The sequence below is a fragment of the Geotrypetes seraphini genome, chromosome 6 (assembly GCF_902459505.1).
Source record: "Geotrypetes seraphini chromosome 6, aGeoSer1.1, whole genome shotgun sequence".
Lineage (NCBI taxonomy): Eukaryota > Metazoa > Chordata > Amphibia > Gymnophiona > Dermophiidae > Geotrypetes > Geotrypetes seraphini.
The window spans coordinates 159,369,463-159,396,278 of NC_047089.1; the positions used below are offsets into that span (position 1 = coordinate 159,369,463).

General features: G+C 41.4%; 1 protein-coding gene across 5 annotated transcripts in view; it reads left to right on the top strand.

Moving 5' to 3' along the window:
* Nucleotides 1-26,816, top strand: part of PCID2 (PCI domain containing 2) — a 124,230-nt gene that overhangs the window by 45,800 nt on the left and 51,614 nt on the right. For all 5 annotated transcript variants that reach the window (XM_033949711.1, XM_033949716.1, XM_033949712.1 and 2 more), the window contains 4 exons: nt 6,401-6,474; nt 12,816-12,881; nt 17,031-17,072; nt 23,188-23,242. In XM_033949711.1, coding sequence (XP_033805602.1) covers nt 6,401-6,474; nt 12,816-12,881; nt 17,031-17,072; nt 23,188-23,242 — 237 coding nt within the window. The remainder of the gene's footprint in view (nt 1-6,400; nt 6,475-12,815; nt 12,882-17,030; nt 17,073-23,187; nt 23,243-26,816) is intronic.

The window sequence follows — 26,816 nt, forward strand, 5'->3', positions numbered from 1 at the left end:
GCCTCATCTCGTCTATATTTCTTTACTTTAAGTTGTTTTTTTTCCTGTTTATATTTATCCATACTGTCTTTATATTCATGATACGATTCCCTATAACTTTCCTCTGGAACACATTGTTTCAATTGATCTAATTTTAGATCTAATTCTGATTGCTGCGCCTGCATGATTGGACTCAAGGCGTCTATAGATAACAACATCAGGTCAATTGAACACCTTGTCAATGTTTGTTTCCAATTTTTGACAAATTCAGCATTGTCTTGAAATCTAGGTTCCTTGTACAGACGAAGTCCACGTGGAACTCTTTGCACATGGCAGTATTCCACCAACGCTGCTGAATGTAATTGAGTACGTATTAAGGCTTTATGTAGACTCTTAATTTCCTCCCATGTGTATGGTATCTCAGGTTCCTCCATATCAAATAATCTATCTCGAGATAATAGAGTTGAAATCCGATCTTCTGTGAGGCCTGATTTGGATGTCCACCCCAATGTAGCCATTACTCCCAATCGTACTAATTATTTTTTTCAAAAATGTGGGAGAAATTGTTCAAATAGCTGGATAGAACAATCAATGAATATCTAAAATCTCAGCTTTATTCTTTTTCTTTAAAAATGTTTTTCTTTTTCTTTCATATATACATTTACATGGAAATTTTAAGTAAAAAGATGCCTCAAGAGCTAAAACTCCTGTTCTTAGTTTCAGAAATTCTTTCCTTCTTAATTGCGTAACTCTTGAGACATCAGGAAAAATTCTAACCAAATCTCCACAAAATTTTGTCAACCTGTTTTTAAAGTAAAGTTTCATTATTAGCATTTATTAGCATTGTTATTATCATGGTGGACCTGCTCTGGATCACATCCTGAGTATCTTCCAAAAACTCTGTCAGATTTATTTCATTTGTTACCAGGTGGTCCACCTCCTGGTCGAATTGTATTTTCTTTTGCGGAATATAATAACAATTATTTATTGGGAAATTTTCCGCATTGGGTAATCCCAGCATTTCCTTGAAAAATTTCCTTAGCAAAATTTCAGGAGATAATAAATGAGTCACTGGGAAATTAACCAAGCGGAGATTCCTCGCTCTATGCATATTTTCCAGCATTTCCATTTTAGAATGTAGCACCATAGAATCCTTAACAGCAGATACTGAGACAGCTTGCAATGTATTACTTTGAATTTCAACCACATTTAATCTTTTATCCAAACAACTTAAATTAGAATCCACATTGTCAAACTTTTGAGACACAAACTGTGAATAGTCCAATGTTTGTTTCACTGATTCTCTGAGAAACCCTTCAACTCTAGAAATACCTAACCACAAATCTTTAAGGGTAATATCAGCCTTATTTAAAAATTATACGAACCTTCATAGAGAGCCAGTGCAGCTCTTGATAAAAGAGGGTTATATGGTCAAACCTTAAGTCTTACCACAGTGTTCTGAATAAGCCTCAATCTGACAATATTTTTCTTGGCACTTGCAAGGTAAACAATGTTGCAATAGTCCAGTTGGCTTAATAATAATGGCTGGTCCAGGATTTTGAATACAGAGATATCAAAATATGGGCTGATGGTACGCAACTTCCACAGTGTGGAACCCCTTTCAGACCACGGCATCAATCTGATTCTTCATAGATAAATTTTGGTCTAAGACAACTCCTAAGATTTTTATCGAGGAATGAATTGTGTATTGAATAGTGTTTAATAGATGATTCAAAAGGTATCTTTCAAGGAGAAGCAAAAAATAATTTCGTCTTTACACAATTTAATTTCAATATTGACATCCAAGAATCCATCGAACTCGGGACAGCTTCTATGATGTATTAACAACTGTTGTGCTACATGGAATAATAATCGTAATATTGTCAGTGTAGCTAGATAACTTTATGCTAAAATTGCTTAGTCTTAAACCAAGAGAAGAAAGATATGCATTAAACAGTGTAGGAGAAAGTGATGAACCCTGGAGAACCCCACATGGATTCTTCCAAGTAGCGGAACTATCACTGTTAAACCTAACCTGATTCGAACACGATTCAAGGAATCCATAGAATATACTTTGCTGTGGATCCCAAAGACATCCAAACATTCCAATAGTTTAGCATAATCTACTAAATCAAATGCGCTAGTTAAGTCAAATTGCAGGACAAGAGCATTAGCACTTTTACTAAATAAATTATTTAGATGTTCTATGCAGCTAAAACAGTTTCTGTACTAAATTGAGACCTAAAATCTGATGGGGAATCATGTAACAATGTGTGTTGCTCCAAGAATTTTGATATGTGTGTGTATGTGTATGAATTTTGATAGCTGAATTTGGACCAGGCCCTCCATTATTTTTACAAAGAATGGGATAGATGCAATTGGTCTGTAATTAGATGGTAAAGAAGATGATTCTATCAGTTTGGGAAACTTCATGGAATAATTGCAGCCATTTGTACTGTAGATCACAAAGGCAACGTGAGTTGATCGCGGAGCCCATCCAGGGCTCAGTGATAGACTCGCGCTGCCTTTGCATTCTGTTTTCCCTGCTTCCCCTAAGCCAGGAGCGTAAAAGAGCCGGGCCCACAGGTTTCTCCACCCCCCCCCTCCAATGACAATTGTGACGTCAGAGAAGAAGTTCTGGGCCAGACAATCGCTTCCTGGCTGGCCCGGAACTTCCTCTCCAACATCAGAAATGATGTCGGGGAGGGGGGTAAGGCTTATGGGCCCAGCGCTTGTACATGCCTGGCCTGGCATTGGGGGAAGCAGGGAGAAATCTGCGGCGGTGGCTTGGAGGGGGGCAGGGAGAGAGAAAGAAAGAAAGACAAGGGGAGCAGGGAGAAAGAAAGAGAAAGAAAAGGAGGTAGGGAGAGAGAGAGAAAGAAAGGGGGGGTGGCAGGGAGAGAGAAAAAGAAAGAGAGGAAGGGAGGTGGAAAATTTGGGTTGGATAGTATTGCCTTATAACAGGGGTAGGCAATTCCGGTCCTCGAGAGCTGGAGCCAGGTCAGGTTTTCAGGATATCCACAATAAATATGCATGAGATAGATTTGCATCTCAAGGAAGAAGTGCATGCAAATCCATCTCATACATATTCATTGTGGATATCCTGAAAACCTGACCTGGCTCCGGCTCTCGAGGACCGGAATTGCCTACCTGCCTTATACTGAAGAGTACCAGTATGACTGTTTATGTTATGGGGTGGGGTAGTGAGGGAGGGAGGAAATTTTGGGTTGGATAGTATTGCCTTATACTGAAGAGTACCAGTGTGACTTTATATTTTGGGGAGGGGATTTGGCTATCTGGTGTATTGGTTGTATTGTTTTGTGCTGTATTTGCCATTGTGAAAATTCAATAAAATTTGTTCAAATAGGGGAGGGGGAAGGGAGAGAGAAAAAAAGGGGAGGGGCATGGAGAGAGGAAGAAAAAGTTGGGCTCATGGAGGGACAGAGAGAGGAGATGTTGGTTGGGGAATGGAATGAGGTCTGGAGGAAAAGAAGCATATAGGAGGCAGAAAGAAAGAAAGAAATATTGGATTTACAGTCAGAAGAAGGAAGTGCACCAGAGGCTCATGAAATTACCAGACAGCAAAGGTAGGAAAAATTATTTTATTTTAAATTTAGTGATCAAAATGTGTCAGAATTTATATATTTTGTACTATGGTCCCCTTTTACTAAACCGTGATAGAAGTTTTTAGCGCAGGTAGCCTATGAGCATTGGGAGCAGCGTGGGAATTCAGCGCAGCTCCCTGTGCAAAAAACTGCTATCGCGGTTTAGTAAAAGGGGAGGGGGTATATTTGTCTATTTTTGTATAGTTGTTACTGAGGTGACGTTGCATATTTTAAAGTCATCTGCCTTGACCTCTGAAACCCCCCCCCCAAATATAAATGATAATTAACATTTTCTCTGTATACAGTGTGCTTTGTGTTTTTAAATGTTGTTATTGGTAGATCATTTTGATTTGGTCTTTTTTTTTATTCTTTATTCATTTTTAAAATACATGCAATAAGTAAAATACAGGAAAAATTAATAATTTTACAATAAAGACATCATTTAAATTGTTCAAGATTTATTCATAGTAATATCTTCCCCTCCCCCACCCCAATTTTTCCAACCTTGTTTACCTCTCACCCATCCTGTAGAAAGATTTACGGTCCACTAATCAGTTACATAAACAAATACATGCCTGTTAGTTTCTAGGGACGACCATAATATCTTATCCAGGTTCAACTTACTTAGCCTATTTACATGACACAAGACCAAGGCTAATGAGAAATACTTTTATTATGAAAATAGAAAAATATAATTCACAAGCCAGCAGCAATATCTAATTATTGTTCACAAAATATCCGATTACAGATATGAAACTCAGTACATAATTATCACAACACACTTGCTAGATAAATAAGTAAAACTAATTCTTACACACATTAAACAATTCCTTATAATAACAATTCCTGATTAGCAGCAATCTATTACAGTTATCACCAAGAGTAGCTTTACAAGCCTTATCCAATATCACAATAGGATTCTCTATCTAACCCCCAGCTGATAAAATAATAAGTTCCTTATCTCACCATCTAATTAGGCCTTGGCACAAAATCAGGTGAAATGGAAGATGTCTCTCCTCAGCTTAGCAGATATAGAAATCCTTCTGTTACAGGGACAAGAGTTCATCAGCCACTGGCACAGCTGTAATTTAGATTGGCAGCCAAGGTTTCCTTGATGTGATGGATCTGTTTAAGGTCCGATTCGCTTTCTCTCAGTCAGAGAGACGCACGAGGTAACTGTTCAGGTCTTAATTATTATAAAAGAGGTGAGTGGAGAATACCTATGATGAGATGCGAATTCACCCACATCCTAACACAGACTAAATTATAATTAGCACCTTTTCACTTGGATCTCTTCAGATGACTTCTCCGGACCAATCCAGAAACAGAACTTAGATAACTAGCCTTTCTGTATAAAGTCTCGTACAGGCTGGGAGACACAGGCGCCTTCGATAGATAAGCACAGCATAGGAGTATGCCTCCCCCAAGATTCACATGGGAATATCACATAGGCATAACTGGATGTCCTTGACTAGAATACAGTTCTGGTACATACCCAGAAGACATGGGAAGATCACATAGGCATAACTGGATGTCCTTGACTAGAATACAGTTCTGGTACATATCCAGAAAGCATCAGGCAGAAACAGCCTGATGCCTTCTGGGTATGTACCTTGCTAGGTTCATGCTGGAATGATTTCTTGCAAATATTGGTTCAGGCTTGATGATATCATAGAGGCCTAACCTTCAGGTGCAAATAAGGAAACACCCCTACAATCCCCCCTCCCTGGATGTGCACATTATCTAATAACAAACCATAACTATAGATATTCTACAGAGGACATAAATGGGCCCCAAATTAATTTAAAATTTTCACTATTCCCTGATATAGCGTTCATTTTCTCATATTTATATATTAGACATAAACTTGTCCACCAGAATGTAAAGTTGAGACGATCCCAGTTTTTCCAATCATTTGTATAGCTGTACTTGTCATAATTAAAGAGACGTCTTTTATGTTTATCTAGGGGATCTTTGATATGCAAAATGGTACCAAAAATTATTATTTCATAAGTTAAAGGAATCTCAGAATTTAAAATATTATTGATATGTCCCCAAATTGATTTCCAAAAAATCAAAATTCTAGGGCAATTAAACAGTAGATGGTCTAATGTTCCTTTGTCTAGGTGACAGTGCCAGCATCTATTACATCTAGAATTATCTAACTTATTTAACCTAACTGGGGTCCAAAAAGAATGATGTAATAAAAAGAACCATAGATGCTTGATTTGGTCATTTTACAAGTAGCTGGCGAGCCAAAAAAGTGTGGGCACCCCTGCTCTAGAAGTATGAACAGTTGGAAAATATATTGTTTTTTTCTTTCTTAGGTAGTTATGTTTACACAAGCATCTTGAGTATCTTGAATATTTCAATGTATTGGGGTTTTACAGTTTCAGAATGGTTTTGTGTGTGTATGTACACACACACATACATATACATATACACATATACACACATACATACACACACACACATATACACATATACACACACACACACACACACACATATATACATATGTGTGTGTGTAACAAAATGGCTGATGGTTTTATTGTGACCTGCCTAGGATAGTATTTTGATTGGCAGGCTATACATATTTTAAATAAATAAGTCTATTTTTTTCCTTTTTTTCTCCTCACTACTTTATATCTGACACCTGGAACACTGGGTGACATTTATAGGTCTAACAGTAGAAGGTGTTGATGGTTTCCCTCTCTATGTGCACCTATAGGGTTTTATAAAGTGAAACTTGATGACCTGCTTATGGTGGCCATAAAAATTTATCTTTTAATATTTATATATTTTTAATTAATTAGCTTCAGTCTCCAGAGGAAAAGTGTCAGCAAGTTCTGGAACCTCCTTTTGATGAAATATTTGCAGCTCATTTAAGGTAAGGTTGATGTTAGGAGTTGTGCAGCTGACTTATTATGGTGATGTTTATTTGTTTCAATATGTTTATTTTATTACGTATGTCGCTTGTGAACCGCCTAGGTCTTTAGGTGGCGTATAAATTTTTAAAATAAAATAAACAATCAGCCTAACCAAAAACAACAATCAAAATACATGATACAGCAGTGGTTGGAGATAGGCTTCACATTCCATAGAGAGACCCTTTTACTGAAGCTTTTCGGGTGCTAATTCTAAGCCCATATGTATAAAATGAGTTTGTTTGCATTTAGGGGCAAATTCTGTAAAGGACGTCTTAACTTTAGGCGCAAGTTAGGCGTCCAAATAAAGTGGATAATAAGCCCAATTAACAAGCAATAATTGAAAGTTAAGCATCCAAAAGCTGTGTGCAATTCACAAAATAGATGTCTACAATCTTGTAGACACCCATCGGAAAATGTTGCGCCTAATGGGATAGGCATGGGAGTGGCTTCGATATAGATGTCCATTTACAGAATTGCATGCTGCTCAGTGCTGCAACGCATCTACCTAATGCCTAAAATGTAGATATTGCAAAAGCAGGTCTACTTTTGAACGTGAGTTGGGCACATGCTCAAGGCCCAGCACAGGAGGCAGATCTTTGGGCACCAGCACTAACGCATAGGACATGCTGGTGCCGGTGCGGAGGCTACACCAAAGTAAGAAGAGGGTTCGGGTGGGTTGGGGGGACCTCAGGTCGCGGCGGGGGTGTGTGCCGGATCACGGGGGGGAAGGTGCTGGTTCACGGGGGGGGGCCTTCGGGGGGAGCAATGCCGGTTCTCGTGGGGGGAGGAGCAGCGTGCTGGCCTCGGAGGGGGGTAGGGGGGAACATATCAAAGCGAGTTTCCATTATTTCCTATGAGGAAACTCGCTTTGATAAATGAGCATTTTGGATTACGAGCATGCTCCTGGAATGGATTATGCTCGTAATCCAAGGTACCACTGTGTGTATCATACTAAGCCTCATTTCTAAAAGGTTAAGAAAATAAAGAGATGCCCTACTCACAAAGGCTGTGGTTCAGAGCAAGTGGATGTGTCTGATGCACAATCTTGACATCATCAATATGCACCTAGATGGCAGATTGTCACAAAAAAAATAGGAACCCCCCTACCTAAAAGAAAGTGCCTGTGACTCTGTGGTTAAAGGCACTTCTTCTACAGGGCATGGGTTCAAATCTACATACCCCCCTCTAATACCTTAACAGCTTCTTTTTGATCTCATGAGAAAGTATGGATTGTGGACTTTGCCATTTACATTTGCACTCTGCCCTTTCCAGGGTCCAGAGGGAAACTTATTTTTACCTTGAGATGGCTATGATCTCCTAAGGTATCACCTCACATGGCAGGAACCCCTGCCTAAAAGGAAGCACTTGTGGCACAGTGGTTAAAGGCATTACTTCCATCTTCTAAAGGTCATGGGTTCAAATCCCGAATATGGTCAAATACCCCAGCACATAGTCCTATTTTTATTTTTGACAATCTGCCATCTAGGTGCATATTGATGATGTCACGATCATATCAAGATTGTGCATCAAACATGTCCACTTGCTCTGAACCACAGCCATTGTGAGTAGAGTATCTTTATTTTCTTAACCTTTTGGAAATGAGATTTAGTATATATATATTTCATGTGCTTTGCTTGAGTAATGTATAAACATCTTTTTCTATTATCAAATAGGAGTCCTCTTTACCCCTCAAAATAGAAAGTTTATATATACAGTGGAACCTTTGGTTTACGAGCATAATTCGTTCCAGAAGCATGCTCGTAAACCAAATTGCTCGTATATCAAAGCTTGCTTGGTTGCCCCACCCCCCCAATGCCACTGACGTGCTTCCATCACCCCGCGAGAACCAGTTTGTCGTCTCCCCCCCCCCCCCTGTAAATCGGCATTGCTTGCCTGCCCAAACACAAGCCCTTACCCTGATCTGGCACTAGCATGCAGCACCAACTCTCAGGACATGCCGGTGCCTAAAGATCCTACCTCTTGCCTGGGCTGGACCTTGAGCATCTGTACATGCTCAAGGCCTTCTCGCTCTCGCGCTCTCTGAGCTATTTAAATGTCTTTATTATAGCTCCCCTCTCCCACCATTGAGATCTTTGTCCCAGCATGCCTTATTACGAAGACCATGCACCATTTTAGTAGCCTTCCTCTGGACTCACTCCATCCTTTTCATAACTTTTTGAAGATGCGGTCTCCAGAATCCACTATAATAAAACCCTAAGCTTGCATGCACACTTAGGACGGCGTGTTCCCTGACAGCATGATGTGTCCCTCAGTGCCGAATTCCATTTTTGAACACGGAAGCAGGGAACATGCTGGCAACTCCCCCCTTCCGCCCTCACTCACTGTAAGGCCCCAAAATTTGCCACTGCTGCTCTTATTCAAAGTAGCCTGCTGAGGATCGCCAGCCGGCTGAAGGGAATCTCGTAGGCCGCTCTCCACCTCTGATAGCACATTCCCTCTGATGCGATCCCACCCCTCCTCTGACCTACGGAATCACATCAGAGGGAATGTGCTATCGAGGTGGAGAGTGGCCCACGAGGTTCGCTACAGCCGGCTGGCGATCCTCAGCAGGCTTCTTTGAAGAGGAACAGTGGCAGCGGTTCGTGCCAGTGGGCCAGAAGAGAGCAGGAAGCCGGGTTTGGGAGCAATACAGGCAGGCAGGGGGCCAGGGCGAGAGGGAAAGGGGGCTGCTTTGGGGGGAGGGTTGTTCTGGGGGGCAGACAGCAATCATGCTTTGCTCTGGGAGGGGGGGAGGAACAGAAGGGGGCCACGGAGCAGGCAGGCACGGCACAACAGGGGGCCAGGGGGAGAGGGAAAGGGGGCTGCTTTGGGGGCAGACAGCAATCATGCTTTGTTGTGGGGGGGGGAACAGATGAGGGCCATGGAGCAGGCAGGCATGGCACAACAGGGGGCCAGGGGGAGAGGGAAAGGGGAATAGGGGGCTAGGGGGAGAGGGAAAGACAGAAAGGGGGCTAAGGAGAGACACAGACAGAAAGAATGACAGACAGACAGACAGCGTCCAAGGAGAGAGAGCGACAAAGAAAAAAAGACAGACAGCAGCCAAGGAGAGAGAAAGAAAGAAAGACAGACACACACATCTATTCTAGCACCCGTTAATGTAATGGGCTTAAAGATTAGTTGTACACAATATTCTAAATGAAGTCTCGCAAGAGTCTTATACAGGGGCATTAATACCTCCTTTTTCTTAATAGCTGTACCTCTTCCTATGCACCCTAGCATCCTTCTAGCTTTCACTGTCACTTTTTCAACCTGTTTGGCCACCTTAAGATCATCACATACAATCACACCCAAGTCCCGCTCTTCCGTCGTGCAATCTCAACTCTCTGGTAAAAAAATGGTTTTTTAGTTTCCACATGTTGAGAAAAGTGAGATCCTGCTTCCACCAACAACATTTTGGTGTCCTTGTACAATCAATCATTCTTTCCTGGCTAGACTATTGTAACTCCATCTACCTAAGTCTAACCAAGAAAAGTCTTCAGCAGATCCAGAATACTGCGGCTAGGTTGATCTTCGCAAAAAAGCAAATTTGATCATGCATCCCTGCTTCTGTCAAAAACTTCACTGGCTTCCAGTAATTTCTAGGGTTCACTTTAAATGCGCCTGCCTAATATTCAAGATCCTCCTATAATTCCACTATCTTGGAATTCCACGAGATCTGATCCTACCAGATACATCCAAAAACAAACTATCTTTCCCTTCGTTAAAAGGCGTTATCTATGCTGGAAAATTAGGGAAATCTCTTTTCTTCAAAATCACTGAGCTTTGGAATAACCTTCCTGCCCCACTGCGGAATCTGGGCGCCTTCCAATTATTCCGAAAACATCTGAAAACTTAGCTATTCTCAGAAATGTAAATCTTGCTGCTCTCTTTATAATCACTAATTCTTATTATGTTTTTTTTCCCTTATTTTAAAGTTCCTGTATACCATGCCGAGCTCTATCTTTATAGAAAGGATGCGGCATATAAACTTAAGGTTTAGTTTAGTTCATCTTCTCTTTTCGTTACGCCCATCTTTAAAAAGAGATCAAGAGGTGACCCTGGAAACTACAGACCGGTGAGTCTGACCTCGGTTCCGGGGAAAATGGCGGAAGCACTGATAAAAGAAAACATCGATGAACATCTTGAAAGAAATGAACTTCTGATAACTAGCCAACATGGTTTCTGTAAGGGGAGATCGTGCCTAACGAACTTATTGCACTTCTTCGAAGGAATTAACAAACGGATGGACAAAGGAGACCCCCATAGACATCATATATCTAGATTTCCAAAAAGCCTTTGACAAGGTGCCCCATGAACGCCTACTCCGGAAACTGAAGAATCATGGGGTGGAAGGAGACGTACATAGATGGATCAGAAACTGGTTGGCGGGTAGGAGTGAAGGGCCATTACTCGGACTGGAGGAGGATCACAAGTGGGGTCCCGTAGGGCTTGGTGCTCAGGCCGCTGCTATTTAATATATTCATAAATGATCTAGAAACAGGGATGAAGTGCGAAATAATAAAATTTGCAGATGACACCAAACTATTTAGTGGAGCTCGGACTAAAGAGGACTGCGAAGAATTGCAAAGGGACTTGAACAAACTAGGGGAATGGGCGACAAGATGGCAGATGAAGTTCAACGTTGAAAAATGTAAAGTATTACATGTGGGAAACAGAAACCCGAGGTACAACTATATGATGGGAGGGATGTTATTAAATGAGAGTACCCAAGAAAGGGACTTGGGGGTAATGGTGGACATGACAATGAAGCCGACGGCACAGTGCGCAGCGGCCGCTAAGAAGGCAAACAGAATGCTAGGCATAATCAAGAAGGGTATTACAACTAGAACGAAAGAAGTTATCCTGCCGTTGTATCGGGCGATGGTGTGTCCGCATCTGGAGTACTGCGTCCAATATTGGTCGCCATACCTTAAGAAGGACAAGGCGTTACTCGAGAGGGTTCAGAGGAGAGCGACGCGTCTGATAAAGGGGATGGAAAACCTTTCATACGCTGAGAGATTGGAGAAACTGGGTCTCTTCCCTGGAGAAGAGGAGACTTAGAGGGGATATGATAGAGACTTACAAGATCATGAAGGGACAGATTCTTCAAACTTTCGAATAATAAAAGAACAAGAGGGCATTCAGAAAAGTTGAAAGGGGACAGATTCAAAACGAATGCTAGGAAGTTCTTCTTTACCCAACGTGTGGTGGATACCTGGAATGCGCTTCCAGATAGTGTAATAGGGCAGAGTACGGTACTGGGGTTCAAGAAAGGATTGGACAATTTCCTGTTGGAAAAGGGGATAGAGGGGTATAGATAGAGGATTGCTACACAGGTCCTGGACCTGTTGGGCCGCCACGTGAGCGGACTGCTGGGCACGATGGACCTCAGGTCTGACCCAGCAGAGGCATTTCTTATGTTCAAAGCAATCCATATTGCTTCCTTCTTTCAGGCACCTTGCATTTCAGTCGCTTGGGTATTGTTCTTCACATAGAAAGCTACTCCTCTACCTTTTTGGGCATCCCTGTTCTTCCTTAAAAAGATTATAGCCCAATATGTTAACTTAACATCCCATCCATGGGAATCACTGAACTATGTCTCTGCGATAGCAACAACATATAAGTCTGCCTCTATCATCAGGACGTACAGATCATGAACTTTGTTGCTTAGACTGTGAGCATTTGTTGTCATTGCTTTCCAGCTACCTTTCAGTGGCACTATCATTCTATGCATAGTTTTTTGGGTGGTTTATGGCACAGTTTAGTAAAGCTAGTCCTAAGAGCACTGTCTACTCATTTCTGCATACAATTGAAACTCCTTATTGACTTACAAATGCATTCACTCTGCAGCTCCTCAATATCTCTTTTCTTATCACTCCCTATACTTATCCCTGGGAACTCCATTCATTGGGCAAGTCTCTTATCTGTACCCTTCTCTGCTGCCAACTCCAGACTACGTTCCTTCTCTCTTGCTGCACCATATGCCTGGAATAGACTGCCTGAGTTGGTACATCAAACTCCATCCCTGGCAGTATTCAAATCCAGGCTAAAAGTCCACATTTTCAAGGTTGTTTTTAATTCCTAGCCCCCACTTGCTTGTAAAACTCCCATGCCTGAGAAACTCCCTGACCCCCTACTTGTCATGTTTGTCTGATTAGATTGTAAGCTCTACTGAGAAGAGACTGTCTATTGAATATTTTAATGGACACTGCTGCATATGTCTAGCTGTGCTATAGAAATAAGTAGTAGTAGTAGTAGTAGTACTAATAACGTTACTAACCTCTTTCGTTTTGTTTTGCAGGTGTACCTATGCAGTTGGAAATCATGATTTCATAGAGGCCTACAAATGCCAGACTCTTGTAGTTCAATATCCTTTACAGCAATTAGCCTTTATTTTTCATTTTTTTTTTTTTTTCCCAAAATGAAAAACTTTTGATTAGAGAGCTTTCCAAGTATTGTGCATTCTTGAAGGAGATGGTTGCATTACTGGTATTGTATTTGTGTGTGTGTGTGTGTAATGTTTAGACTACAGACAGGCCTGTGGCATTTCTCTTTGAAAATTTGGGCCAGCAGGTAATGCAGGTGGTAAATATGCATATGAAAGTAGACAAGAGATTTTCAAAATGGAAGTCTTTCTCTCTCTTGACATAACACAACTTTTTCTTTTATAGGAATGAAAGAACTAGGGGTGGAAGGAGAAGTGGATGATATAGTTCTTCTTTTACTGATTTAAAGTAGCTCAGATTTTCTGAGGGTTAAGTTTCAGTTTGAATTAGAAATTAGTGGGATACTGCATCCAGATGGGAACTGAGATTATAGATGCACTGTTTCCTGATTTCATCAAAGACCACTAGCTGTATATCATCCTCACAGAAACGACCAGTATCTCCAAAGCTTTGGATTAAAGTGACAGTGGGAGATAAAATTGAACCAGTCCCAATCAAATATAATGTCTATCCAGGCTAAAGATAGTTCTGTTTTGACTACTGAGGATGGTATGCAACAGTGTTTTAGGGAATTTTACCAGGAATTGTATACCCCTGAGCACCAGGGTTCAGATGATTACATTGCAAGGTATCTATCTGATTTGGGCTTGGAATATCTGGGTCAGATGCTCAGGGGTTGGATAGTGGCATTACGGTGGAGGAGGTACAATAGGTAATTCGCCAGCTTAAGCCAGGGAAATCCCCAGGACTAGACGGGTTTGCAGGTTTATTTTATAAGAAATTATCCTCATTGGTGGCACCCTTATTGGTTCAGTTATTTAATACTTTGAGGGATGGAGAGCCAGTTACCTTTTTTATGCTATTAGCGGGCATTACAGTTCTGTCCAAATCAGTTAAAGACGCCAATCAGTGTGGCAGCTACAGACCTATCTCATTTCTGGGAATAGATTCAAAAATCTTGGCTCAAGTACTGGCAGATAGATTGTCAATTCATATGATAGCACTTATTCACCCTGACCAGGTTGGATTCATAGGGGGAGGCAGGCGGCCGATGGAATCAGAATGGTATTGAATTTAGTTTGGCAGGCAAAACGAAGCGGGTCCCCTTGGGTCGTAGTGGTGGTGGATGCCGAGAAGGCTTTTGAATGCATGGATTGGAAGTTTATAGCTGCGGTGCTCCGCCATATGGAGCTGGGCAAGCGCCTTGTTTCTTGGATTTAAACTTTGTTTAATAGTCCTATGACATGCGTTAAAATAAATGGGGCATACTCTAGCCCATTTGAGCTTCAGAGGGGGATAAGGCAAGGATGCCCGCTGTCTCCACTGCTTTTTGCTTTGGTGATTGAGCCTCTAGCACAAGAGATTAGACAGTCAGATAGGGTTAGGGGAATACGCATTAATGAAGGGGAGCATAAATTGTCTCTGTTTGCTGATGATATCCTGGCCATAGTGAAGGGATCAGGGAAGTCACTCTTGGCGCTTCAGGACCTTATGACTGAGTATGGCCTGCTGTCGGGTTTTAAGGCTAATTTGACCAAGACGGAGATATTGAATATCTCGGTCCCAGAAGCCGAAGTCCTGGTGATACAGTGTCGGCTTCCTTTCAGGTGGTGAAAGGCCTCATAAGATACTTGGGCATACACCTGAGGGTGAATTGGACTTCGCTGTTTCATCTAAACTATATTCCGCTGATTTCCTCACTTTTGAGAGACTTGGATAGTTGGGATAAATTGTACATTTCCTGGCTGGGCAGAATGGAGGTACTGCGGAAGATGATCTTACCTAAAAAAATTTTAAAAAAAAATTTATGCAATTTTCAAATATTACAAGTTTGATAAAATAGATAAAATAGATAAAAACTTGATAAAATAGATTACACTAGAAAAACTCCAGTAGCAATTAGTTAAGGCAATAAAACAAGAGTGTAACTCTATATTTACCTCAATTTAAAGAAAAAAATAAATGGAGAGGAGACAAGATTACAGAAATCTTGGAGGAAAGAAAACAACAGAATTTCAAAACAGAACTCTAAACGAAATTGATTATTAAGATTTTTCCATTCAGGGAAATAAATTTCAGGATGTGTGGGGGCCATTAATAAATTATTGTAATGAATAAATATCATTTTTCCCTGATTAATATAAATGAAAGAATGGGGTGGGTGGGTTTTTGATTTTCAATACTTGTTGGGAAGGAAAGAATTTAGTATATGGTATATGTATTATTTATATGTATTATTTGATATTTGAATGGTGAGTGGGGAGGGGATACATTTTATTTAATGAGAAAATTTATGGAATTTCAAGTGATGTATTAAGTTAAAATGTTGTTACTTTCTGTGCACTTGATGTAAAATTTAAAATGAATAAAGAAAAGGGAAAAAAAAAAGAATTTCAAAATAGAATTTTCTTTTTCAAAACCATTTAGGAATAATATTTATATCGCAAGATTAACATCACAATCAAATGGTTCAAAAAATGATCTTACCTAAATTTTTGTATTTATTTCAAGTATTGCCTATTGAAATTCTTAAACTGTATTTCCAGAGGTGGCATAGGAACATTCAGAGGTTCATATGAAGGGGCAGACACCCAAGAGTGGCACGGTACACTATGTTTAAGGCAGAGGGCGGTCTGGGTATTCCCAATCTAGAAAAGTATTATCATGTGGTCCAGCTTCGTTCTGTAGTAGATTGGCTATGGGTAAAGGTGGAACAAGGGTTGATGGAGGGACCTAGAGGAATTCGAACTTTAAGACATCTTCTGTGGGTGGGGTTGTATGTTAAAATGTACAGTGCTACATACGCCTTTTCAGTGCTATAGAAATAATAAATAGTAGTAGTATAGGGCATTGGCAGTCATAGTTAACCCATTCAGTAGATGGACCATGCGCATATGGCAAGGTGATTCTAGGAAGTTATTGGGTAAGGCTCAGGGCATATATCACCTTTCTATATTGTTTGCTCCAGATTTTCTACTGGGTAGGGAGGGGGGAATCTTCAAATAACAGGATTGCCAGGGTTTACAGTACTTTAGCCAGTTGCTGGATGGGGAGTTTATAACAGCATTTAGTGCTGTTCAGGCTCAGTTTCAGATAGTCGGGAGATCTATTCCCCTACCTACAGGTGAAAAATTCTTTTGATGTCTAAATCTGCAGAGCCCACTGCACTAAGGTGCTCAGCATTTGAACAAACTTTGGGGACATCGGTGTAAAGAGGGTGCATCTCGCTCCTGTATAAATTACTACATGAGGATAAGGGCTAGAAAACGACCTACATGGTAGCTTGGGAGGCTGACCTGGGGACAGTATATACTATGAGACTGGGAGCAGATAATAAGGGTTATTGGGAGCAAGTTTGTTGTTATGTAAATAAACTTCAAGTTCCTGTTCTGGGAGTGCGGAGACTGCTTTATTGGGGGTCATGATAGGGGAGATAGAAGCTACCCTGGATAAGCTTGCTCAACTGGCATCTAAGACTGCCAGATTAGTCGTGGCCCATCACTGGCAGAGTTCTATTGCCCCTACATTAACCTTTATGAGGGAAAAACTGGGATGGGTGTGTGATATGTATAGGCACTCTGTTCTGATAACACCTAGCTGGCAACAATTTCTTGTATGGGGACGATATTTAGCTGTAGAAGGAGAAGAACCAGATTCTCATGACAAGGGGTAACCTGAATATACCTGGGACTGTCTTATGCTTTATTCTATCAGTTCTAAGTGTAATGATTGGCTTGTATGATTTGGTACTATGATGGGGTTCCTTAGCTGTTACTAGGGAAAGGCGGGGGTCGGAGAGGAAGGGGGGACCTTAGGGTTTCTGATGGAACACTGTATCTGTAGTAATGTTTCTAGTTATTAGGTGGTGGTAATATGAGACAGCCGCAGTACAAACTACAGGTATTCTATGTAGAGGTTATTCATGCTGTATTAGCAACTGTGAGCCCTGTTACTTTTGTGTTCGGTACTTGCTTTTTTCTATAAAGAATTTTATTTTTTAAAAAAAAGAAAATATTGTTAATGGATATGCTTTCTGCACTGAAATATTTTTATTCTCCTTAAAATAATACATCTTTCCTGAAAGCTTTTCAAGCTCACAAAGAAGAAAACTGGTAAGATATATGTGCAGTTGAAAATGTATTGCTATGAATTGCATTTTTAATTACAGCTTTATACAGGATCTTGTCAGCCAAATTTGACTGACTGAATTTGCAATAATGGTCAATTGACAATCATCCTAACCCTAACTGGCTGAGCTGTTGTATTTTTGTAAAGCAAATTAGTCCTTAGCCAGTTAAATCACTTTCTAAATGAACCTTAAAGTTATAAGAGCAAAAGTCTCTTAAACTGAGAGATACTGAAAAAAATGAAGTACAGTACAAGAGTAAAGGTCTTAAGATGTAGATAAATAACCTGCGAGCCAACCCAAATATCTTTTGCAGCCTTAGGATAAACATGAGGTGGGTCATGTCTCCAGAAGTCTAGCCATATGCACAACTTAGGAATTTTGCAGAATGGAAGTCAAAACAGGCTAGGCCAAACAGTGTCCTTTTGAAAATTATCTCACAAAATGTGCCCAGAGATTTCTGCTGCATTTTTCCCTTAGATACCTTTTTTGAGGGGAAAATGTACAGTATATAATTTTCAAAAAGTAGAATTATGCTCTTTACTAATTACCTGCCTCTTTTCCCAGTCTTACTGTGAGCAGGAGTATCGCCAAGAAAATGCAAGTGAAATTACATAGATAGGGTGGGAAATTTTCAAATAGCCCTTTTAACCAGGCAAAACAACTTTGACAAATGCCCTCAGAATTTCTGTTTTTCAAACTGGAAAGTTGCAATGCCTTAATTTTCCTATACTGGTTAGATGATTTGTAGGTCCACATATAAGTGAACATTGTTAATGAAAAAAGTTATTAAATTATTCTACCATGTAGAGTTGCAAACTCCTCCTCCTCCAGCGTAGCATGACAAAACATAACATGGTAGACTTAGGCTATACATTATACCACCGGGGGAGAGCTGCCTTGCCGCCGTCATTACTTACCCTTACTTGCGGCCACCTCTGCCCACCATCTGACTTGGTCCACTGTTCCCTCCCTCCCCCCCCCTCCCCCCCCAATGGTCCAGTCTGGTGCGATTCGGTAGGGTCTCTCTCTTCCCTCTCTCTTCCCTTTCTCTAACCTTTCATAGCCGCTGGTAGTGCTAGTAATTTTAAACAGAGCACTGCCTACAGGCTAGGCAGCTCTAGTCACTCGCAGTCTCTTCAGTCCCTGCTACACTAGAACATGAAGTTATATCAGCTGTTCCAGTGTAGCAGAGACTAAAGAGATCATGAGAGACTGGAGCCACCTAGCCTGCAAGCAGTGCTCTGCTTTAATCTCTAGCAATGCAGGCAGCTATGAAAGGTTAGGGAAGGTGGAAAGAGAGCTGACCATGGATGGAGAGAGAGAAACCTGACCATAGGGAGAGGGAGGGAGGGAGAGAGATAACCGGATATGGGAGGGAGGGAAGGGGGAGGGGGCGAGAGATCTGACCATTGGGGAGAGAAAGATTTGCTGGGAGAAAGAGGTGCAGACAGGGAGCAGGAGGGAATAGTAGGGTGATGTTTTGAGAAGGTTAAATTCTAGAAATAGGGATGGAAGAAACAAGTGGTATGGTGACAGAAGAGGGAAGGAGAGAAATGGGTGAGCATGGAGTGGTGGGAAGAGGGAGGGAAGGGAAGGGTACGGAAAAGGAAGGGAAGGGAGATGATAGTGCCCACGAATAGCAGGGAATAGAAGAGATGGAAACAAATTTGAAAAGGAGGAAGAAAAATAGAAGAAAAGTTGATAATGAAAGATGAATATAGGGCAGGAAGAGGAGGGTAAAAAGAGAGTGAACAGAGTATAGGGAAGCAGAACCAGAGATGCGGAACATGATGATTAGAAAGATAAAATCACCAGACAACAAAGGTAAGATTATTTTATTTTTAGTTTAGTTAGAAGGGGGGTGGTGGTAATGGGATTTGATATACCACCTTTCTATGGGATAATTGAATTGAAATGTGTTCATTTTGAGAATTTACTTCTATGTATATATTACACTATACAGGAGGAAAGGGGGGGGCACTTTATGCGATTAACCACGCAATTAAACATTTTAATCGATGTACAGCCCTAGTACAAAGTGTTTTGGACCAATGAAAATTGAACCATAGAAAAGATTTGTAGAAAAAAAAGATGAAGCATTTTAAATGAGAAAATCTCACCACTGTTAAGCATGGGGATAGATCTGTTATATTTTGGAGTTGTGTGGCACAGAAAATTTGTATGGGTTGAAGGAAGATTGGATTTAATGATACCAATATATCCTAGAAGTTAATATCCCACAGTGATTGAAGAAATTGAAGCTGAAAAGTGGCTGGATATTTCAACAAGACAATGATCCAAAACAGCTCAAAATCAGCAATGAAGTATTTTATCACCGTATACTTGAAATGATGTTCCCTTCACCTGCGTAGTAATCTCTCTTTCAGAAGCTTTGTCTGAACTAAAGACTTGGCTTTTTATTCAGGCATATGGGTCTTAGCATGAGAGTGTTTCATTAGTTTACTCCCATACCTTTCTCCTCCACCCATCCATCCCCCCTATTTCCTAAATTTGTGAGTGTGAATTACTCACTGTCCTATCACTATTTGGATAGGACTTTTCAAGTTTTCCTGAGTTTTTAGATTGTACACCATTTAGCTCTGTTTTCCAGTTGGAGCAGTATAGAAATGTTTGAATAAAATATTTTGGAATGACATTCAGATTCCCCAGACTTGATTATTATTGACAATATGTGGGGCGATTTTAAATGTGCTGTGTTATCAAGGAAACCTAAGAACATTTTCTGAGTTGAGGGGGAAAAAATTCTGAAAGCAAGATCATAAAGGTTACAGAAAAGGTTTAGAAGCTTTTATTTCTGTTAAAGGAGATATTACAAAATAAATGCAAATTAAACAGTAATAATGCTTTAAAATTTGCAGAAAGATATTGGACCTCATCTGGATGACTGGAGATAATCAGGCCCTGAGCTGAGGGAATATTCACCACTTAAGATAGTGGAGCTGAATATCTCTAACTGCTAAAGCCAAAACTGGCTACTACGTGGAAGGTCCTGGTGCAGAGTTGGCACTTAAATGGATAAGTGCTGATATTTAGCCCTGAACCAGTTAAAGGCTGAATATTGCACTTATCTGGTTAAACGTTGGCTGTCTACCCATATCTAGGTATTAATGCCTGTATATGGCCTGGCATTGAATATCAAAGCATAATTTTGGTGGGGACAATCAGCGTTTAAAAAAAAAAAAAAATTCTGGTCACTGATAGCTGAGTATTATTATCCCTATTACCTCGTATGTTTAATGCTCTACTTTTGTGGAGATTGTGGCAGCTTTTGTTCACTTAGGCTGCTATTTAATAGTTTAGTAAGGATTTGCTGTCACAATGAAGTAGCTGCCAAAATTTAATGCCCTGGAACCACTAGGCCCTGATTCACTAAAGTCGGCGATCGTCACTAAACCTGACGATCGCTTATAACTGGCCCGATTCACAAAATGGCCCACCACATGTTTTCCCCCTCGATCGCCCATTTTCTGATCCGCCCATGCAAAATAGCCAAGCAATTGATTCACTCCATAAGATGTATCTGATCATAAGATGTACCCTAGATTTAGAGGAGGAAAATAAGCAAAAAAGCATTCTGAACCAAATTCTCCCTGCCAGTCTCTGCACCCAACCCCACACTCCTTGCCAAGCTCTGTACTCTGTCCCCCCTCCCTGCTTGCTCTGTACCCTGTCCCCCCTCTGGTGGTCTAGTGGTAGGCAGGGACAGGGCATACAGGGCAGGCAGTCAGGGCCCCCCCTTCAGCACTGAAGCTTCCTAAAGTTACCAGTTGATTCCAGTTCATAATCAGCTGAGCCAGTTCAGATTCTATTCCTACTATAGAGGGGGCATTTAGTTCAGATTTTTTAAGATCATATATAGATCTTGGGATAGTAATTTAAAACCTGGATAAACCCAAGCTGTCTCTCAGCACTGCCCAACAAAGTTATTTCCAACCTCAAGTCTCCGAAGAGCTTCCTGTGCTCCAGGTACTGCTGCCTTCCCGAGCCATCCTTATCAAGACCCTGATAGAGGAGCTTGGGTTTGGCAGAAGAAGCCCAGGTCTCGGCCTTCTCCTCTGGCGCTTGTGGCCAGGTGGGTCTGATTTCGTGTAGGCTATGCTTGATGACGATGACATTGCTTTTATGTTGCTTGTGGGCAGCAATGACGGCGAGCCTCGTGCGCATCTCCTTCTGCAGCACCAGCAGTTCTGCGTGCGAGTATTGAGCAGGTCCCTCATCCTGCTGCGGGGCCGATGCAGGGGCTCACGATGGGGGCTCCAGTGGTGGCAGGAGATGCTGTGTTTATGGAACACGTAGCATCCGCGTGCCCTGGTCTCCAGTGAAATGGAGGAGGTGATGGGGAGAAGCGTGAGGAGGGAGGGTAAAGAAGGGAGTGAAGGTTGTGCCATGATTAAAAACAGGTACGGGGGGGGGGGGGCGGGGTTGCATCTCACTCCATAAGATGCACCCTTATTTCCACCCACTTTTTTGGGGGAAAAGTGTATCTAATGGTGCGAAAAATACGGTACATTGCTTAGCTATTTTCCATCGGGTTTTACGATCCTAAAAACCTGACTGCTGTAGACCTATCGGTAACTGTGTTACCAACAGGTCTGCTGGGGTTTTTTTTTTTCTTTTTCTTTTTTATTGGCACTGATATTTTTCGTGTATTACACACAATGGCCAATCAAGGACTTCCTTAGGCTTCTCCCTAAGCAAGTCTCTGATTGGCTTACAGACACCTCAGGCCCCTCCCAAGGCCTGCATTGTGCAGACAGCAGCTGGAAGAACCGGAGGGTCTGACTGAGCACCCCTCCTACTCCCGACTTAAAAGTACAGGGGGGGGAGGGGGGCTCAACGGCAGGAGGGTGTGGGCATCCCTCCTGCCATATCTAAGTTCGGCAAGTGGTGCGATGGCAAGAGGGAGTGGGCATCCCTCTTGCCGTATTTAAAAGTTCCCTTCAGAAAAGATAGGGAACTAAGATTCAATACTGGAAATAATCTTGTACACTACAAAGACACGACTACATCATTACGGAGATAAATCAAACCGGAGATCAGTTAAACCTTTCATACCAATTGAGTTTTTAGTTCGGGTCTCCTGAAGCAGATTCCGAAACGGGGCCACGTTGGGACCCCCAGAGTATTCAAAAGATAAGTGGAGTTTTTTCTACAACCGGTGATATCTCTGTCTATATGCAAAATTAATATACATTACCTATAAAGCAACATAAATCATTATAAAGAAAAGAAAACTTTAATCAAGAAGAAAACTTTAAATATACATGTTGTCTCAGAGAGTGATCTAACATTTAGAAATTCGCAATGACTGGTCGGTAAACCCATCTTGAGAGCAAGGGTTCCCCTTCTCTCTTGGAGTTTCATATCTCTGAGCAGACCAAAATATCTCGTTGATCACTCACTAAGGGTATTTAAAAGTTCGGCACAGGGTAGGGGAGAGTCGGGGAGGAGTGTCTGGTGGAAGGAGGGAGTGGGCATCCCTCCTACCATTTGTGGGTCACCGCATGATGGGGGGGTGTACATTTGTCGGGGTCACTGGGGAGGGCCAGTGGTGGGGGATTTATTTTTTTTTTAATGGGACAAATATTTTGCATGTGTAATACATGCAAAATATCTGTGCCATGAAAAAAAACAACAACCCAGCAGAAGCCCTGACGGCAGTGACAGGAGACTTCTTCCCCTGTCACTACTGTTAGGGTTCTGTGCATGTCTCAATCTCTCATTGAGGGATTGAGTCAGTGGGTTTGCATGCAAATGATTTGTACCTCCGGGCAAATCATTTTCATGCAAACTTAATAGTGAATCAGTCGCTGTTGGATAATCAGCCAGAGAATTGGCCAACAGCAATTGAGTTGCTATTGTTAGTGAATCTAGCCCTGAGTCTCTGTTAAGTGTGAAGGGCATTCCCACTATTTTTGCAATCCAGTTATGCAAATTGGAGTATGAGGAAGGGATTGGGGTGGGGCTGCTATGGAGAGGGAATGGAAGTGAAGGAAATGAGACTGTTTGATTTTGGCGTTGCCTGCTTTTTGTTAGCTTCAACAATCTGTAAAAATTAAGTGTTCTTGCTTCCATAGGGCTCTACCTATAATGTATGCTGTTGCACTTGATCTACGAATATTTGCAAATAATGTAAGTGAATTAGAGACTTATGTTTTAAGCAGTAATTTGCTTGAGGTAAAACAAGTGCATATTGCAATTTCATTCACATTGTGTCTTTCTTTGTATATAGAAATAAATTTGTGAGTTGTTACTGACATAGTCTATGGGCAAACCTGGTCTTGGAGGCAACCCCGGCCAGTCAGGTTTTCAGGATATCCACAATGAATATTCATGAGAGAGAGCTGCATGCATTATCTGCACTGCATGCAGATTTCTCATGAATATTCATTGTGGATATCCTGAAAACCTGATCGGCTGGGGCACCTCCAGGATCACATTTCGTAACTATGGTATATATTTTATGTCAAATGTAATGGATTTTCATGTAACCATGAATTTTACTATAATGAATATATTTTGCTGAACTGTGATTTTGGTATTGATCTTGCATTAAAAATGTTTGTTGTACATATATTTCTATAACTGTTTTGTAAACATGTTTTCCTCAAACAAGTAATTCACCCAGGATGTGTTTGGAAGGTAAGGTCCAACTCCTCCCCTCCTGAAGCCCACTTGTGTTTTTTGAAAAAGGAATTAAGAAGTTGTAGCTAGTGCAATTTTTATTGGACTAACTTGATATATCTGACAGATTTTTGAAAATTTTCCTCTCCATCAGGTTAGAGTTTGTCACTATGTGTTGAATTAGTTCAATAAAAAGGTATTGCCTACAAATTGTTAGTTCTTATTGCCACAAATCCAAGTGGACTAATATGCCAACCACAATTCTTTGCTTAGAGAGATAAAAGGGAACCTCTCCAATGTGTTTATTAATTTAAAGTATTTTTAGCTACCCATCCACAGCTCCAGGCAGATAAAAGTCTAAATACAAAGGCCAATAGACATGACCATATAAACAGAAAATTGACATTAGTCAGGTGCTACTAATAGCAGTACCATTAACCAGCCATCATACCATCACCCAAATTGACTCCTGTAGTCCTACAATCTAATTACCAGTCCAAGCATTCCTATGGTGAAAATTTCCAGGGAAGTAGTACCAAAAGCAGTGTAAGTCATTCTCAGGACCAGTGGCAGTGTATTCCATTCATTTGGTTCTCACTGAAAAAATAGTTTCTAGTTTCAGCCAGATATAACTATCTAATTGAAGGGATATGCAGTAGGTCACACACCCCTCCCCCCCAGACCTCGAAGAATAGGAACCATCCACTCATTGTTGATGCCTGTAGAAATAGGAAAACAAGACAACAGCCCTTAGCTAAGGAGTTCTAGTTATATGTTAGATGAACTGTTTGTCATAAAACATATGGGGACATATTTAAATATCTCAATATGGATATAGAGAAAAGGCAGGAGAGGGGAGATATGATAGACGTTTGAATACCTCCATGGCATAAATAGACAGGAGGTGAGTCTCTGAATTGAAAGGAAGTTCTATAATAAGAGAGTATAGGATGAAGGTGAAAGGGGATAGACTCAGAAGTAACCTGACAATATCCTTCATAGAAAGGATGTTGAGTTGTGGAAAGGCCTCTTGATAGAGGTTATGGAGTCAAAAACTGTATCCAAATTCAAGAAAGGTTGGGATATGTACATAGAATCTCTAAAGACAGCAGGCAACAATCGCACGAATCCACCCACTTCCCCATTTTAGTTGTCGTCTGTTTAGGTTGGGGGGTTTTTGTGTGTGTTTTTGCTTAGCTAGTCAGGAATTGCCACCTGAGCATGTTACACCTGTTACTGGTAAGCAACATTGATGTACAGAATCATGTTGTTGAAGGATAGGATATATAGCACAGTTACTTACCATAACAGGTGTTAAATAGGGACAGCAGGCAGATATTCTCATTGATGGGTGATGTCACCGACAGAGCCCCGGTACAGACACTTGAAAAGTGAATCGCAACTTTAAGCTTAGAAAGTTTGCGATTAGCCCGCATGGGCGAGTGCCTTCCCGCCTGACGTAGGCGCGTGGTTCCTCAGTTAAGATAAGCCAGCTAAGAAGCCAACCAGGGGAGGTGGGTGGGTTGTGAGAATATCTGCATGCTGTCCCTGGATAACACCTGTTACGGTAAGTAACTGTGCTTTATCCCAGGACAAGCAGACAGCATATTCTTACTGATGGGTGACCTCCAAGCTAACTAGAAAGGGATGGAGGGAGAGTTGGCCTTTAAGAAAACAAATTTTACAAAACTGACTGGCCGAAGTGCCCATTCCGTCTGGAAAAAATTTCCAGACAGTAATGTGAAATGAAGGTATGAACTGAGGACCCAGGTGGTAGCTTTGCAGATTTCCTCAATAGGAGTAGATCTGAGGAAAGCTACAGAAGTTGCCTTAGCACTGACTTTGTGAGCAGTGACACGACTCTCGAGAGGCAGTCTGGTCTGAGTATAGCAGAATGAGATACAGGCAGCCAACCAGTTGGATATTGTCTGTTCGGTGACAGGATGACCCAACTTGTTAGGATCAAATGAGATGAAGAGTTGGGGAGATGTTCTGTGAGGCTTTGTCCAATCGATGCAGTAGGCCAAAGCACGTTTACAGTCCAAAGTGTGCAGTGCTGTTTCTCCTGGATGAGAATGAGGCTTAGGGGAAAAAACTGGAAGAATAATGGGCTGATTGAGATGAAAGTCCATAACTACTTTGGGTAGAAACTTAGGATGCGTGCATAGAACCACTTTTTCATGATGAAAAACTGTGAAAGGTAGATCTGCGACCAACGCACAAGTGAGGGAGATGAGAAAAACTACTTTCCAGGTGAGAAATTTGAGATGAGCTGTTGCCATTGGTTCAAATGGTGGTTTCATCAATCTGGAAAGAACTACATTAAGGTCCCAGACGACAGGTGGTGGCCTGACAGGTGGTTTAACATTGAAAAGCCCTTTCATGAATCTGGAGACCAATGGATGAGCAGTGAGAGACTTTCCCTCAACTGGCATGTGAAAAGCTGTAATAGCGCTGAGATGGACTTTGATAGATGTAGATTTAAGACCAGAATCAGAGAGATGAAGGAGATAATCCAGCACCAATTCCAATGACAAGGAAGCTGGATCATGATGATGATGACAGAGACACTAGGAAGAAAACCGAGTCCTCTTTTGTTGATAACACTGTTGAGTGGCCGGTTTCCTGGAAGCGTCAATAATAGTGCGGACAGGCTGAGAGAGATGCAGTGATGTCAGCCCAAGAGATGCCAAGTTGTCAAGTGTAATGATTGTAGGTTGGGATGAAGAAGAGCTCCTTGATTCTGTGTAAGCAGAGTAGGAAATATTGGAAGAAGTATGGGTTCCCTGGTGCTGAGTTGAAGTAGAAGGGAGAACCAATGTTGTCTGGGACACCGAGGGACAAGGAGTATCATAGTGGCTGACTCCTGCTTGAGTTTGAAAAGAGTTTTCAGGATGAGAGGAGTGGGAGGGAACACATAGAGGAGCAATTGCGTCCAATCCAGAAGAAATGCATCTGCAGCCGGCGATGAGGAGAGTAAAGCCTGGAGCAGTAGTGGGGCAGTTTGTGGTTGTGGGGAGCTGCAAATAAGTCTACCTGAGGAGTGCCCCATTGTGCAAAGATGGATTGAAGAGTTCTTGAG